The sequence below is a fragment of the Filicampus tigris genome, chromosome 7 (genome assembly GCF_054856515.1).
Source record: "Filicampus tigris isolate MCC_2025a chromosome 7, RoL_Ftig_1.0, whole genome shotgun sequence".
Taxonomy (NCBI): Eukaryota; Metazoa; Chordata; class Actinopteri; order Syngnathiformes; family Syngnathidae; genus Filicampus; species Filicampus tigris.
Window position 1 is genome coordinate 12325420 of NC_141223.1, and position 17382 is coordinate 12342801.

General features: G+C 40.8%; 2 protein-coding genes across 5 annotated transcripts in view; one reads left to right on the forward strand and one right to left on the reverse strand.

Annotated features, from left to right (window-relative positions):
• arhgap42b (Rho GTPase activating protein 42b) overlaps positions 1 to 3460 on the forward strand; it is a 97323-nt gene extending 93863 nt beyond the window's left edge. For all 4 annotated transcript variants that reach the window (XM_086034968.1, XM_086034969.1, XM_086034970.1 and 1 more), the window contains one exon: positions 883 to 3460. In XM_086034968.1, the coding sequence (XP_085891094.1) occupies positions 883 to 971 (89 nt within the window). In that variant the 3' untranslated portion in view covers positions 972 to 3460. The remainder of the gene's footprint in view (positions 1 to 882) is intronic.
• pgr (progesterone receptor) lies at positions 2573 to 17011 on the reverse strand. Its single transcript, XM_086034972.1, has 8 exons — positions 16143 to 17011; positions 14073 to 14182; positions 12538 to 12654; positions 10622 to 10927; positions 10143 to 10287; positions 8205 to 8335; positions 6738 to 6895; positions 2573 to 6634 (listed from the first exon to the last, which is right to left on the reverse strand). The coding sequence occupies exons 1-8, from the start codon at positions 16913 to 16915 to the stop codon at positions 6479 to 6481; spliced, it is 1896 nt and encodes a 631-aa protein (XP_085891098.1). The 5' UTR covers positions 16916 to 17011; the 3' UTR covers positions 2573 to 6478.
• Positions 17012 to 17382: the final 371 nt, after the last annotated feature.

The following is a 17382-nucleotide window of genomic DNA, read 5'->3' on the forward strand; positions in this document are numbered from 1 at the left end:
AGGGTTGAGATTAGGGGTCACTAACGCAGGCCTGTTCTAAAAATAGCTCAGCAGTGATGGGACATTGTGATTTTCTAAGAATGTTGTAGAACTGCTCAGTTGAATGTTTTTTTTAATTAGAAATTGCTCAGTCTAAAATGTAAACACAGGCAGAGATTTATAGAAATAGTGCTGTATATTGATATTTATTTGCGTGATCATATAACATAATATTAGTAAAGATAATTTGAGCAAATGTGTTATTTCTGAAGCGTGTATCAAACGAATGGTATGCCTTCGCATGAATCAGTACTCAAGAAGTAGCTCAGGGTTTCAAAAAGGTTGGTGACTCCTTGTGTGGATTGATACATAATGACATAATATTTCATGTCAGCTCAGCTCATTCTGTATTTAATGAAGATACCCGTGCGTCAGCTGTGTTCGCACCCACGTTGGCGCAAACTGGCGGCTTGCGTGCGTGTGTGAAATTACCAACACGCGGTCTAACCCGCCAACGCACAGATTTATGACGCGCCTTGCGCCAGTCACGAAAGTAGAGCTGTAAATGCTAATGGTTTGAACTTTTCTATTTTGCAAAGCTGTGGGGTCATACACCACAAATGGTTAACACTACAGATCACATCGGTTTTATGTTCGGATGTTATCTTGATTTTCATCTTTTCATTTAATCTTGCTTTCAATCGTTATTTGCCTTTTCAAAGCACTGTGGATTTTCCTTGTGTTTGAATGGTCCCGCACAAAAGAATTTGCTTTGCATCATGTTTTTTATGTGCGTGTCAGTTTGCCGTATGTAAGGTGATCCTGCGTTTATAAAAGAACACTCTGACCCACATTTCCACTTGTCTTCTTCATCTCATTTGTGTTCTTTTCTCTCTCTGGCAGTGTACCCATCAGTCGAACCGGGATGGCTGCAAGCGACGTACCAGGGAAAAACGGGTTTAATCCCTGAAAACTACGTCATCTATCTTTAATTTTTTTTCCTCCATGGCATCCATGGAAAAGCCCATTACTTGTTGATGTAGCAGTGTGGTTTCTAGCTGCTTGGATAGGGGCTACAACATGACACATATACCTCCTTTTTCTATTTTATTTGGAAGAAAACTTCCTCAAATGTGTCTTTGAGAAGACATAGACATCATTTGTCTTTTTGCAACACGTTTTTACGACCTCCAACGACACACGAGAACAACTTGACTAGTTTTATTGCCCTGAAATATTATCTTCAACAATCTGTGATTAATGTTTTTTTTTAATGTGAAACAGAGATTTTTTTTAATGTGAAAACAGAGATCAGCAAAAGAACTGGGCCCTCGCACCACACAACGTCGGTGAAGTTTCCCGCCATGCTCCGCCCACACGCAATGACAAAAAAGACCCCTGGAGATTGGTAACTTTGAACCAAAATGGTCGTCTTTCTGTGCATTTTATATCATGAGTTCCTGAAGCTGTTTTGTGGATCTGCTTATGCTGGACCTGCTTGGGAAATTTCACGATGCTAAGTGAAACTGTTTTCAGGGGCTGAATTTTTTAAAAGTTGCAGGAGGTGCATAAATTACAAACAAGCCATTAACAGTAAGGTTAAATGTAGAACTTTTTCTTTTAATGTGATAATATGATTCACTTAAAATGTATTGCATTTAAATACAAATAGTCCCTAGAAAACGGGACAGGAAATTCTTTGATTTTCCCAACACCTAGTGCTTGGCCTGTAATGATAATAATAATAATAATAATAATAGTAATTGCATCTTACGTAACGGCGATCATCACACTGGCCGTGTGCACTTTCTGCTGTCACTCATCACTTTACCTTTCTGTTCATGAATTATAGAAATGATCAAACATACTGTAAAGTAGAGGTTCTCAAATGTTTTGGGTCCAGGGGAAAGGTTTAAGAAGCATCCCTCATAAATCCATTAGACATAACTACCATGTGTATCCCTAAATGCCATAGGAATTTAAAAAGTGGTCATCTTTATAAAAACATAAGATGCATTTTGAGTATTTTTTTAAAAGATAGTCGCAATAGTATGATATAAAGTCATATTTTAACAAGTGAATTTAAAAAAATACAACTTTATTCTCCTAAATTACTCCTGAAAATTGTGCAATTGATTTTCCAACTTTTTTACACCAAGTACCACCTTGAAAAATTCTCGGCAACATTATGACCAACATTAAAAATACAGTAGCCTAGCAGGCTGCCATAATAGGCTTGTGTTCATCAATAGCAAAGCAGAGGTTTAATTCCTTATAACATATATTTCATATTATAAGCCACTGTAACATTATGCAAGTTTGAACATTAACCCTGGGTTTAAATGTTGTCAAAAACTGTACTTGATTAAAAAAAATTCTATTAAAATGTATTTCACATGAAAGTTAAATAAAAAAAAGTACCCAAATTAACGTTTGAAAACAAACAAATGTGTTGTACTTCAAAGCTAAATAGAACTAAACTGGGGGTCACCAACTCCCACCCTCGCGGGGCCCCTAACCTGCATGCTTTAGATGTTTTCCTCCTCCAACACACCTGATTCAAATGATCAGGTCATCAGCAAGCAGGAGCCTGATAACGAATCAGCTGTGTTGCAGGAGGGAGACATCTAAAACATACAGGTTAGGGGCCCCGCGAGGACCGGAGTAGGACACCCCTGAACTCGACTATACTTAGCAAATGTAGTGCACTGGATTAAAAAAAATGTAGGACACTGTCACATGATGCAGCTTGAATATTAAATTCTCGTACAACGAGAGGGAGCCCATGCATCACTATTAGTACCTATACCACACTTTGATAACCACTGCTCTAAAAGAGGGTATATTCTTGAAAAAATACGCTTTCTGTTCTAAAAAAAAAAAAAAGTTATTTAACTTGAACTATTCCCGTTATACACGTTTGTTCACTTAATTGAATCATCAAAACAAATTCGATGACATGGCATAAAGATTTATTGAGAATAATTTTGCTGACCGCCAAACTACGGCTCAATTTGAGAACCACTGCTGTAAATAGCTTTATCATAGAAACAGGGCTTTACTAGGGTGGAATGACTTCACCATACAATGCGTTTGTGGTACACGGGTGTACCAGCATATTTTATTATGATCACTATTAATATTATTGTTGTCATCTGACACTGTGCCGACATTTCAAGGGTTTGAAAGAAAAAAAACCTTCAGATATCAAACCGAAACGTGACTGTACTCCCGGGAAGGCGAGGAGGGGCTGAAACTGTATTTCGGGAATGTCAGGTGGCCTTGGCTGCTTTTGAGTGACATGGGAAGAATGATGAGAAAACTCCCTAAAAGTGAGGAGTTGCACGGGCGCGTCGCAGAAATTCGAACCATGTCCCGCATTGTGTAACATTTCCATGTGTAGGGAGTTGTTTCCTCTGCACGCAACTACTGTCTGCACAGTGCATTTACACCTTTATAAATAAACACAATGATTTATGAAGGCTGGATCAGAGTTTTTTTTCCTCCATCTTGGTTAGTGTGTTATCACTAGCTAAGGATTTCCATAGGAAATTGTACAAAAATGTTCCTTTCTATATGCACGGTAGGTGGCACAAATTAGAATTCTGCCACATTTGTGTAGGGCAAAACTTCCAAGTTGCAACCTATTTGTGGTTTTCTTTTTTTTAAATAATGTTACAAGACAAGCTAAGGCTTGGCTCGCAGGAAAGTAGTAATTGGCAGAAAGGACGTCTGTTCAAGTAGTACTGTACATCTTGACTGAAACCAGCTTTGTATGTCATGGGAGGTTTAACCTGGGTTGTTAGTGGAAGTTAGGGTGTCTGCTCTTTCCAGTCAGTCTCCTGAGTTATCTTGGAGAGCTGAAGATCACCAAAAAATGTGAATAGGTGCATTTGTGAATAGCAAAAAAGCAGTTCATGCTTAAATGCTTGCTGAACTGAATGAAGTACTTTTTACTTGGCTTTTTTGGAGCTGTTTTTTTTTTATTATTACAAGTATTTGAAACAGCTGTTGACAGTTTTTGGACTTGTATGACAGTAAAAATGTGGGGGGAAAATGTTTCGTACAAAATCCTACAAATTTCGAATGGGAACGGGTTCTTACTGTAACGTCAGTAAAATTCCTTCAATCTCAAATAAGTGATTCTTAGTTAAATGTAAATACAACATTATGACAGCAAATATTGCACTTGTGACATGAGTTTACACTTGGACCCTTTTCTGACATTTGACAGACGAAACAATTACGCAAAAAAAAAAAAACAGGTTCAGAATTTCCTGCCCTATTTATACCGTCCCGACTTAGATATGAAAATCTTTTACGACAAAAACACGAAAAATTATATTACAGTGAAAATCTTCAAGCCCTAGGTAGCAATGAACGATCTCTTGCAACTCCCTTTTCGAGGCGAACCCGCAAAATTATCATCAAACTTTGCTACCCTTTTGCGGCAATGTTAGTTCGATACTTTATTCTTCCCATGATGGTAAAAAAAATGTCAATTCATCATGGTCCATCTGTGTGGGACACCTGCTTTTGATTTAGGCTTATTTGGGTCAGTTTCCTCATAGGAATTCATCAAAGCACGAGCCCTGGAACTCACCCAAAATTGCAGAATTTCTGTTCAGTTTTGGGCCTTCTATTCATGTGCCAACCTGACAGGCATTTTGTGTCAATTGGTTAAATTGGTGTCCGGGTCAGAATATTTTTTTTAATTTTCTTTCCAGGGGATGTGACTGAGTGCACTTTGGGCTGTTTGCGTTCAGGACGCTGAAAATATGTTAGGTTTCACCAAAAAAGGGCAACTTTTCAGGCACGTTGAGGCCACCAAAAAGGAATTGACTGTTGGAAGTAAAACAAATCAAACATTCCAGTCTTTTCCTCATTTTACTGAAGGGCAGGGGTGTCAAACTCATTTTTATGTGTGCCACATCGTAGTTTTCAAAGAGTTGTTCCGATTGTGACAATTATATAAAAGTAAAATCAGCTCACCCGATTTTATTGTTAGCAAAAGAGCATAAAAGCGGTTATGCGCAACCAACAATAAAGTGAGAGAGGAAATAATACTGTCACAAGTTTGGGTTCAAACTATCATGTTGCCAGAGTTGCCACAGCACACACAGGAAGTCCACCAACCTATTTTCCGTTTTGGTCACGTGATGTTCTGCGTAAGCGCCACTTGCGTTCGTCATTTTTATATTTATTGTCACAATATCAATTAAAAAAATACTACTGCGCTTGCTGAAAATGTTTGTTTTCTTTATATAGGTTCTCAATAATCCAGGTCATGATCGAGGTTGAATTGAGGCAACTGGACGGTTCACGGCATCGTTAGCTTGCCTGTAATATGTAGTTGTCTAAAGCATATCAACAAACAAAAAGATTCCAGTAGTGTTTATTCAGCCTTTGCAGATTAGCATGACCTAGAATACTGAGAATCTACTCAAAGAAAATTCAATGTTTAGCAAGCCCATTGTTATTTATAATTATTATAATTATTTATAATATTGTCACAGTAAATCAAAAATGAAATGACGTGGGCACCTGTACTATTAGGCTAACGATGTACACAATTGGACCTGCATTTTAATTGCTATATATTAACAAATTGAAATTGCAATCGGCGGCACAGTGACGAACTGGTTAGCACGTCCGCCTCACAGTGCAGAGGTCGTGGGTTCGATCCCAGCTCCGGCCTCCCTGTGTGAAGTTTGCATGTTCTCCCCGTGCCTGCGTGGGTTTTCTGCGGGTACTCCGGTTTCCTCCCACATTCCAAAAACATGCATGGTAAGTTGATTGGACTCTCTAAATTGCCCCTAGGTGTGATCGTGAGTGCGGATGTTTGTCTTTGTGTGCCCTGCGATTGGCTGGCAACCAATTCAGGGTGTCCTCCGCCTACTGCCCGAGAACAGCTGGGATAGGCTCCAGCACGCCCCGCGACTCTTGTGAGGAGAAGCGGTATCAATAATGGATGGATGGAAATTGCAATCACTAGTGATAACAAAATACTTAAGTATTCAACTATTGTGTAATTGTTAAGAAGGGATTAGGTGAATACATGCTTGTAAATGTGTTAAAAGTGATGAAAATGATCAAATTGGGTGCAGAGTTTGTGCCAAAATTCATTAGCAATTATTTAGCAAGAAAAATGAAGTAGACTTGTTGCCTTGACGGGCCACATCAAATGATGCAGTGAGCCGGATCTGGCCCCGAGGCTTTGAGTTTGACACCCCAGCTCCAGCGAGTCTCGATTCAAGCAGATTATTAATGACTTTGTTCAGTTTAGAGCAACTGTCCATGTTCATCCGCTCAGAAAACAGTCCCAAAAGGTACATCAGTCATATGGATGATTTTCTTTTTTAAGTGTCATTTTATTAATTGATTGTTTTGATTGATCCCACACAGTAAAGAGTAAGAAGGCAGGGGGGGGGGCACTAGAGGTGGCTTTGGCAAAAGATTCACTTGAAGAAGAGGACAACCGAATCCGGTAAACGTGCGGTCACTTGGGGTGGAAGAGCAGCGGCCTCACCATGCCCGCCAGGACCTTGGGCAGCTGCGAGGCGATCACCTCGGTCATCATCTCGGGGAACTCCACCTTCATGGCGTCGGCCTGGATGAACGTGCTCAGGCAGAACAGGTTGACCTTCTTCACTATCTGTCAGGTGGGTGGGGAGAGGGAGTTATACTTTTTATATTTTCTACTGCCATTCATAAAGAATGTTAGAGATGAACAGTGGCGTGGCTTTTGGTGGCCGTACTTCGTGCATGGCGTCCATGAGCTTGGTGAGGTGGTAGAAACGCTGCGAGCTGGCCACCACGCCCTTCTCCTTCCCGTGAATGGCCTTGGTTAGCTCGCGGATGTAATTCTGACGCATCTCCTCGAACGCCCCCTGGCTTTTCAGACCCTCTAGAGGCACTGAGAACACACCACAAGGACATTTTTCATTGGACCATAACGCATTTTCCTCCGTTTGGGAGATTTCAAGTGTGTTTTTGCAAAATGAGGTCAGGCTTGGATGTTTTTCTGTGTAAGATTAGGCTTTCGTCTTGCTGCTCTACAACATAACCCAAACAAATAAAGAACGGTAGATTGTTGTCACACGTACTAAACAGCCATTACTTGCCGGAAATTCCTGCAGCTCTATCAATGTTTCTGTCAACCCCTACCAGTTTTCTTTTTATGTTTTGATACATTTTGAGAGATGTCAAATTCTTGGTAATGTCAGTGATGTTTCACATTTTCCTCACTTGACTGTCTTGACTGTGTTCCACAACGTTATAAATAGGTATTGACGGTATAAATTTTGCCCCGTGGCACACAAAACGTGGTTATTGATGGCATAATCGTATCTGCCTCAGTGTGAAAAATGGCTTCAAGCACGTCTGACCACAGAGCTGGAGGAGTCGCCCATCCTCCTTGCTTGTTCGGCTGCGACGAAACTACCGGGGGAATGCTCAGCGCTAAGCTAACTTGCGCCAAATCATCTACAAGCTGCGACTGGTTACCTGGCGCCGCTAAACACTTTCCTTCCAAGGGCCTCCATGGTGGCAAATAGGTTAAAATATCGTTATCACTAAAGGAGGATGAGGAATAGCTGAGCATGCAACACACTAAACAAGAAGAAAGAATAAGAGAGGACTAAGAATTGCTAAGCTGATGTGAAATGTCGGGTAGCCAAACACCTGAATAAGTGCTTATGTGGTACAGTGCACTTGTAACAGCAATGTGACTGAAGCCACGTTACAGCGCAGAGTAACCATGAACTATGAGCAGAAAATTTGTTGGAATTGAATTAAGTGTCTGGAGAGAAAGTTTTACAACAGCTGGGCAGTAAGCACACACATCCGAAGACCAGAAAAGAATCAGTAAGTTGATAAATATGTCACACAGAAGAAGGTCAACTGTATATTAATAGATACTATGTTAAAAGTATATGAAATATTTATACTATCAGAAATGTTATTTGTGTTCTTATGCATTATTTTGCACTGCAGTACTGAGTTTTAATTTTGAGTTTAAGGTGCATGTTATTTTTTTTAATCAATTTAACTTTGCAAAGGGACTGTATAACACTATCAGCACTGCGCAGATGAGAGCTATGTTTAGAAATCTTTTCTGTTCTACTGGCGGACGATTTTCCTCATTAAGTAATAATTCTTTATTTTATTCATTTTACTTTGTTTTTGTACATTTTTTTTTTTTTGGTCTGTTTTTGCAGTTTTACCCGTGTTGAGCAAGATGATGGCCTTCATGCAGAGGAACTCCTCGCGGGTCACTTGAAGGTTGGCAAACTCCTGCGGGATGAACTGGATGGCCACGCACAGGTCGTAAATGGGGGATCTCCTCATTTGTTCCCTGGTGAGGAGGGCGGGGCGCACAGTAAAAAAAAAAAATATATATATATATATATATATATGTGTGTGTGTGTGTATTCTCTTTGACTGGCCATTACTGATTTTTGGTTGCAAATAAGACAAAATAAAGTAAAACGTACATTAACTTTTGGAAAAAGAAAATTTGTCAAAGTCGTAGTTGTTTTCGAGAGTAAATCATAATTTTTAGGGAGGATAAGTTGTCTTTTTTTTTTTTTAAATAGGAAGTCAATCCCAAAATTTTCTTTCCAAAAATATGTTCTATGCAGCCCGACTAGTCTAAACATGGCATTCTGATTGATATTGTGTTTGTGGAAAATGACTGTCAGTGGAATGAAGTCAACTCAAAGATATGTTTTCAAGAATATGTTCTATGCAAGCCCACTAGTTGAAACAAGACACTTATTCCACATATTGCGGTTGTGGAATAAGAGTTAATCCACCCGTTTTTAGCCATCTCTGCCATTTTGTCACTTCTGTCGACTGAAAATGACATCACAACTGCTCAGGGCTCAGGTAACGACCAATCACGGCTGACCTGTTTTCTGAAGCTGAGCCACGATTGGTCGTTATATGATGTCATATTCAGGCGACAGAAGTGACAAAATGGTCGCCACCACAGATGGCTAAAAAGGGGTGGATTTTGCTGCTTAACTCACATTCCACAAATGCAATATTAATCAGAATGCAGTGTTTCAACTAGTGCACCTGCTGGGAACATATTCTTGAAAAAACTGTTTGGGTTGATTTCCGCTTTAAGTAGTAAAATCCACCCGTTTTTGTCCATCTCAGGGGGCAGCCATTTTGTCACTTTGCTGTCAACTGAAAACATCACAGTTGCTCAGGGCTCAGGTAACGACCAATTATGGCTCAGCTTCAGAAAACAGATCTCCCAGGACTTTGCAAACCCCAGTTGGAGATCTAGTGGACATGGGGAAGATGACTGTTGTCTTTTATGACATTATCTTATTCGTAACATAATTTTCTTTCGTTAAACTCATTAGACTTAAATCTGCTAAATACGGTTGTGCCAGTGCTTTAAAGTAGTATATGGTCGCTGTCATGTGAAAAACACTTATCTCCATTTTTTTTTCATTTTCTTAATTTTACCTGAATCATCTTTCCGCGTTACAGAAATGGTATTAAAGTAAAAATTAAAAAAGGTTCCAAAATTGGAGATAAGTGTTTTTCACAGGACAGCGACGAATTGTGTAGTTATTGCGCATGCGCGACTGAATTGTACCCCCGTGCAGACGCAAAGGAGTAAACAGTGTGCTGGTAGTCACGGAATCAAAACAGCTTTTGACCCTTCCCGTAGTTTGAGTACATGTTATCCACCCATTGTACTGAATGACATTGCTCAATTTGTTGGATTGCAAAACCTTCAATTCAAGAAGATAAAAAGTTCCTCTGAGTCCGTGTGAGTAATTGGATGAAATTCAAAGCTGTGGACAAAAGGATGTGCCACTACGGACGAGTCAGAACCACCTTCGACTGCCCACATTGATGAACAAAGGCTGACGGTAAAAACAGAATTCCTGCCATTTACATTAGTCAAAAGCTGACTAGAAGAAGAAAACGCTGCTAACTGTGATGAAAATAGCTACTGGAAAAGCTAACCAACAAAGCCTGATGCAGAAGAGCATCGGGAAGAGCATCAGGAGAATCCAATTTAAATATACTGCGTCCGTAATAGCCAGTCAACAACAGAGTTCATCTTTTTGGGACACTCTGTGTATACAGTTAAACGAAAAAACAAAAAAAATCTATTTACTGGTAGTCATACTTACAGGCTTAGAACAAGGTCTGGCGCAAAGTACAAATATTCCCTGGTGACATTCTGGAAGGAGCGCCAGCCGAGAGAAAACACCATCAGGTTCATCCACGAGTACTGGATGAGAGTCATCTGGTCGATGATGTGAAGATTACGAAAGCCTTAGCAAAGGAAATCACATTTTGAAGTGGTAATATTGGAATTGGAGTAGTATGTACTGTACTTGTCCAATACAAGAGCAATATCGATTTAATATCAATTTTTATGGTAAATCCTGAAAGGAATCATCCCATTTCAACACCATGCTCTGTCAACGCATAATGTTTTTATAATCGTGTGACATCAAAATTGAAATCACAATTAAATTTCAATGAATTGCCCAGCCCTAATCGTTTGTCCATATTACAGTTTTTTTTTTTTTTTCCAGTGCGTCAAGCCGAGACCTGGAGCAAATTAGTCCTTTTGGGTCGGCTCGGCGTCACCAAGAAAGGTTACCTGGCAAAGACTTGGACCACTTGACGATCCACAGCAGCTGCTTCTCGCACAGCCTGTTGAGGCTGTTGAGCAGTACGTGGGGGACGTCGGCCTGCGCGTTGTCGTAGCCTGAAAACACAACCTCGGGTTCGATGTTCTCCAGGATGGCGACGATGTGCTGGGAGAACTGCATCTCCTGGATGCCCGGCATGCCCGCCATGGTGCCCAGGGCCTGGCTGTCGCCCGGCACAGACAGGTGTGACGGGAACATGACGGAGGGCGACAAGCCCAGCGCCTTGAGGGCTCCGAAACGCTTCAACTTCCTGCCTGAAAGGGCGGAGCAAAAGCTTTGGTTAAGGGAGCCATGTTACAAATCAACTTCATTGTTTGCACTTCTGCGCCAAATACGTCCATAAATCTGCTAGCGGAGCATTAAAAAAACGTCACTCATGTTGGTCGTGCTCCAGACGGTTTAGGTTTCGCAGACATTCATTTTGGGGTATTTTATTTTCCAAAACTTAATCCAAAAGGGGAAGAAGCCTAAAAAATGACTACAAATAAAAATCAAACAACCATGTCGATAATCTAAAATGCATTTTACATTTTTTAAACTGAACATTGTAGTTTCTAGTTCAAACTTGTTCTGTTAACTTTGATTGAAAGCAAAATTTACTTCCCTCAAAAGCAATACAGTGGACCCACCGCCCTTTTTGCAGTTTGGCCTTTGCGAATTGGGAGATTTTTGGTGTGGAATCCATACCACATTATGCGCAGGAACCTTTTTTTTTTTTTGCGATTAACTGGTGATCGGGGTGGGGAATTATCAAGATTCGAGTTTAAAAAAAAGTGTGAATAAGCACAGTTTTCTGCAAATAATTGGGTTCCAGAACCAAAATGGTTCCACAAAAAAATCAAATAAAATCTGCAAATAGGTGAATTTGTGAATGCTGACCCACAAATATGCAAAGGTCCACAGTACTAGTTGAATATTTATGTTGTTAGGTTTAATTATTTTTTTCATCAGCATATGAGATGTCCTATTTTGTTGGTGACCCTTGAATGCACCTCCAAAGTGAAAGTATGTTTCTGCTTCTTTCCCAATGCAGCTACCAATAATAGCCCACGTAGTCTACTTCGCCTTTATAATTTTCCTCTACTCCTAAATTAAATTATAGTGTATACATGTCAAAAGGTGAGTTTAATGACTTTGTAAACTGCTTGTGTAAGTTTGTTTGCCCATGTGTGATGTCAGTTCATGCTAGCATGTTATCTGTTGCTATTTACTATTTATTTACTGATATGCAAGCTAATACTATGGATTTGCCTCAGGTGAAGGTGATGTGTTTGTGTTTGGATAATTTAACTACGAAGGCACACACACACACACACATATATATATATATATATATATATATATATATATATATATATATATATATATATATATATATATATATATATATATATATATATATATATATATATATATATATATATATATATATATATATATACATACACAACATAGGTTCATGATTGTGTACATTCTAGATGCATGGTGGTGCTTTGCTCCCGTTTTGTGTCACTTATTTGGGGGGCATCAATTATTCCGTTTTTTTCACTATTCTTGGCAGGGTTCTGTCTCTATTCCACATTAATAGCGGGAGTTCACTGTAGTTTTATCCGGGTTGATCGTGGATCCCTTTCTTGGTGTGAAGTGGGTACATTTTATTTGGTATTATTTTTATTGATTATTCTATAACAGTCCAGTTGCCTCACTTCAACCTCTACCAATTATCATGACCTGTATTATTTTTTCAATTATTTTATTACAATTTATTTCATTATTTATTCCTAATTATTTAATTAATTTCAAATCTATTATTATATTGTCTGTTTGTTTTAAACATTTGAGTCTCATTAATAACACAAATTACCTCCGAGCATCATTCCCGCTTGATAGCACTTTCGCAGGCGACACGCCGGGCAGTTTTTCCTCCGGATCTTGTCCACGATGCAATCATTCCGGCCTGCGCACAGGTAGCTGTGATGACCTTTTAGACAAGAGGGCAGAAGCAGAATACGCCATTTAAGCTGGTCTTCTTTCATTTTCAAATACAAAAGGGGAGCATAACGACGAGGAGAGAAAATGTTTTGAAGGGCTCCTAAGTGTTCCGCGAAGAGCTCTGAAGGAGAAAATGAGATAGTGGCAAGGCTGTAAGGACGGAGTGACACGGCCATGGAGAGACATGGTGGCTCTCGTATATCCGCTGCTGTGCGATAACAAGCAAAACAAATCCAAAAAGCCCCAGATAGCGTCGCCAACCACCCCAAGCAGTTACCAAAGAAGGTTAGCGGACACTTTTGTGTAGGCAAAGAGAGTTAATGGACATGAATGTTTGGTCTAAACTCCCCCCCACGGTCACAGTTTTTTTTTTTGTTAGGAAATTTTTTTTTTTTGTGTCAAAATAATTGTATAATTCCCCGCTGCACACCTGATGATCTCTCAGGGCACACTAATGACTGGTTGAGAATCACTGCTGTAGCACAACATTAAGCAACATCAGCAATGGGACGTTATGTATCCACTTTCCACACAGCGTGATTCTTCTCTATATACGACACTGATGTGGAAACAGGAGTTCGGGATATTCAGAGTTGCTCTCATAACAACTTTGCTTTCTCATAGCCAGTCATTGCCTCACACTTCACTGCTAGCTTGGGCCTCAGGAGTTTTGCTGAAACTACGGCAGAGCATTTAGCAAAAAAAAAAAAAACTGCTCGTTTTCATCAACAACTGGACATAAAACTAACAAACAGAAGCATAATGACTAACACTTCAGGCAGCTGAGAGGATTCATAAGCAAGGGAATTAGCAATATTTCTCCTTGACAGATATGTTCATCACCTGTTTGATTTTTTTATTGTTGATCATAAAAAAAAAATAAAAAATTGAAACCGATATAGTTTTTGTCATCGTAACACTCTATTCCAAATAAGTAATGCTACCAATGTAGCTGCTGTGGCTAATGTTGCCTTGTTTACAGTGCTAATGCTAGCTTAGTATCGCTTGTGTTGCTGTTTTGTTGAAGCTGGACAGTGTTCTGTGACTGTCACAACTATGGTCAACACTTTCATGCATGCCATTAGGAACGGCCAAGTTTGAGGATTGTGTTTAAATGTGTCAATGGCGGGCGCAGCTTTGGTCAGACTCGAGGGGTTGGGAGGGATTAATGAAGTCAGGCACTTTTCAAATCTCATGAGAAATTCCCCCATCCCCTTTGAAAAATAACATTCCAAAAAACCAAAATGGCTGATTCTCCATTTATATGTTTTCTCCTGAGTCGATGGAGGATTTAGTTAGCTGCCCCTTTCCTCAGTGTATAGTTGCCCTAACAGAAATTCCAAACATTCCGCGCTTCCGTCCTATGAAAAATAATGTTGGACAATTCCATGTGTCTAATGTCCTCACCTTCCACCGCTCTTTTAAAAAACACTTTGCAGCTGCCGCAGGTTAGAACTCCGTAATGGCACCCGGAGGCCTCATCGCCACAGATCACACAAGACCTTTGAGGAGGCATACTGTGGGAATAAACAAGATCCCAGTTAAATTCATTCAATTTGTACCATGCTTAAATCTGTATTAATTTTTATTTTCACTTTTTTACAGATACTAGATATCACATTTTTTACAAACTCTCTTTTTACTGTAAGTAATGTTTCAGTGTAGAAGGAATCTGTCAGCCATGAAGCTAAGTTTGCATGCAAATTAATTTCCGTCTTTTACAGTCTGGTCATCTCATCCTTTTGTCAATTAGAACTTTGATATACAGTTTGGAAGATGACGTAACTAGTCGTTAACTTGTCAAGTATTAAAGCCATTTTGTTAAAGCCATTTTCTCTTGTCAGACGTAGATGGGCATGACTGGCAACGGCCACATGTCCGTAAGGTACTAACCAATGACAGCTTCATTAATTATTATTATTATTATTATTTTTAATTAAATTAGAATGTGAGCATGCTTTTTGGAAGGCGTTTTGTTGATGGTGGTGCACAACAGTATGATGGTACAATACATACTTTAAGGATTCAATGTTTGGTATTGAAATTAAATGCAGGGGCAATTGTGTATACCTAATATGAAAAGGTGATTATACATTTACGCGATTTGTCAGAAAAAATCCAGAACTGGTCTCACAAACAGTGGTGCCTTGAGATACGGCTTTAATTTTTTCCATGGTCATGCTTGTAAAAATACTCAAATCATCATTGCCCATTAAAATGAATGTAAATGGCATTAATCTGTTCCAGCCCCATTCCCCCAAATATGTTTTAATAAGGAAAACAGTACTCTATAGTATTGTACCATAACATTTGGGAACGGTATAATAGCGAGAGACAATCACAACCACTCGATAAGTTGTTTTTCAGAGAGGATGAAGAATACTTGCCTGTGAGTATTCTTATATTGTCTAACTACATGTGTTGCGGCGCCGTTGGTGTTACTCATAACATTGTTTAAAGAGTTTTGACACGGCGACGCCGATGCTAATCGTTAGCCTGTCTATGGAATTTTGGAGGGATGGGCACTGTTCCGACCTGGTCCTTCCGTCCTTATTCATAAAAATTATCGTCCACCGACCCCGTCCGTCCTCATCCTTTTAAAGCGCTCCCATCTTTACATTCTGTCTGTCCAAGCACTGTACAGTGTTGTGGAGGCTGTAGTCACGGTGGCTCTGTAGTATTGCGTTAGAGAACTGTCTTTCTTTTTAAAAGAGCCCAACACAACACGTCAGCCGGTACTTGACCCGGTTAGGGATGATTAGAGGGATGGACAAAAACCCACCTCTGTCCTTGCTTAGTCTGTCCTTTTTAAAAGACTTCCCGTCCTCTGTCCGTCTGTACACAAAATAGGCATCTGTCTTGCCCATCTCTGGCATTTTGCATTTTTTGTTCACATTAAGATAAGCAAATCTCATAAGGCAAAACGCAATGTGATTGTTTTTGTTTTTTTTAAAAAACATCTGCAATTCTCTTGGGTTTTATGTTTGGTTTTACAGTAAACTTTAACCCAGAGTGACAAGAAATATCTTGAAGACTCTTTAAAAGAATTGTGAATTTATCTATCTTCCAAACTGCTGCTTCTTCTGAAGTGAGTGGAGTTAAGTTCACTGTTGCCATACAACTCCGATTTTTGACTGCAAATCAAGGCAAAAATTTGACCAATCTGCAAAATGACGACTATAACACAAAGTTTTCCCTTCTGGGGATTTTGAAAGCATTATTTTTACATGCAGTCTATGCAGTCATTTTCATTCCAATCTCCCAAATTGTTAATAGGAGGGATACGATTGCTCCATCTTCTGAATGGATGAATTGGTGATCGTTTTTTGTTTTTGTTTGTTTGTTGTTGGGTTTTTTTCAAATTCAGTGATCTGTGGTCGGCTCCAAAATCCCGATCGTGTAAAAACCTAAAACCACGACAACAACAAATGACAGTGACGCCTGTATCCTGTGGAGTGTGTGGAGGTTCAAATTTACCCGACAAAGGCGTTGAAAGGCGTCTGGTTCCGCTGGGCCACGGCCTGACTATGCATCCCGTTGTAGCCGAACGGGTCCTCCGTCACCCCGGCCGGTTGGCACCAAAACTGCGCCTCCCCTGGCCCCACGGCGGGCACCTGCCAACGGGCCACCTCGCTCTTGTACACGGCCAGGTGAGCCGGCGAGGGCGCGCTGGCGTCCAGGTGGAGCGCCGCGCCCTTGCCGGCTAAACCTCCGCGGGAGTCGGTCCTCGCTTGGCCCTGCTGGCCCATCTGCTCCCCGGGGTTCATGTGCACCAGGAAGTTGGGCGAAGCCTCCTGGGCCGGCCGGGGACCCACCGGCGCGAAGCGCGCGCACTCGGGCTCTCCGAAGCCGAAGTGGGGCTGTTTACGACCGCCTTGGGAGCAGCCGTCGAGCTCGTCGAAGGCCGGACACGGCGCTTCCATGATGACAGACGCTTCTTGCTCGTCCTTGATGAACTTGGACGACATGCTCGAGCCGACCTGCGCCACGGTGTCTTTGACGAAGTGCTCCCACTTTAGAAAGTCACTTCCACGCTCGTACGGAGTCTCCGCTTCCTCCTGCTGCTGCCCATGGTGCTGTTCCTCTTGCGGGTTGTCCAACGGGTTACCGCAGTCTCTGAACACTGAACCGTCGGCCTGGCCCGTCGGCACGCCGGCGGCCGTGTAACCATCGCCGCCGGGGAGCTTCGTGTCGTTGAAGTCGATGATGTCACCCATGGATTCGAGTATCCTGCCATCGACTTTCTCCATCTCGGTGTGCGTAAAAAGGAGAGGCGCAAGTCCCGTGCGTCTCCCAAGCAGGATGGAGAGCGAGGAGCTCAAGGCTCAAGGGAGTTTCCTGTGATCAACCTCCGACGAACGAAGAACCCCCCCACCCCCCCACCACCATCATCACCACCACCACCACCACCACCAAAAACGAAAACATGCTGACTGTAAATGACATAGGCTACTGGCAATCATCTCCACAAAACGTTTTATTAGCATACATCTTCCATCATGATGTCACATGACAATCTAAACTGAAATTAACATTAAAAAAAAAATAGAATGTACATCGGTGTTATTTATTCATATTATAACAGTGAGTTTCAGAAGTGCCTTGAAATGGTAATTATGCCATTAGGCAGTATACTGTGCAAATATCATACACAAGCTAACTCAATGTGCTTCACACAACCAGAAGCGCAACACCTAATAGCATTTAGAAACAGATC

Excerpts from the sequence above, each read along its gene's own strand:
- pgr (XM_086034972.1), bottom strand. The coding sequence starts at position 16,915 with ATGGAGAAAGTCGATGGCAGGATACTCGAATCCATGGGTGACATCATC. Across the intron at positions 10,288-10,621 it reads GTGGTCCAAGTCTTTGCCAG|GCTTTCGTAATCTTCACATC; the intron begins GTAACCTTTCTT and ends TCCTTTGCTAAG. Across the intron at positions 6,635-6,737 it reads TCATGGACGCCATGCACGAA|ATAGTGAAGAAGGTCAACCT; the intron begins GTACGGCCACCA and ends CCCACCTGACAG.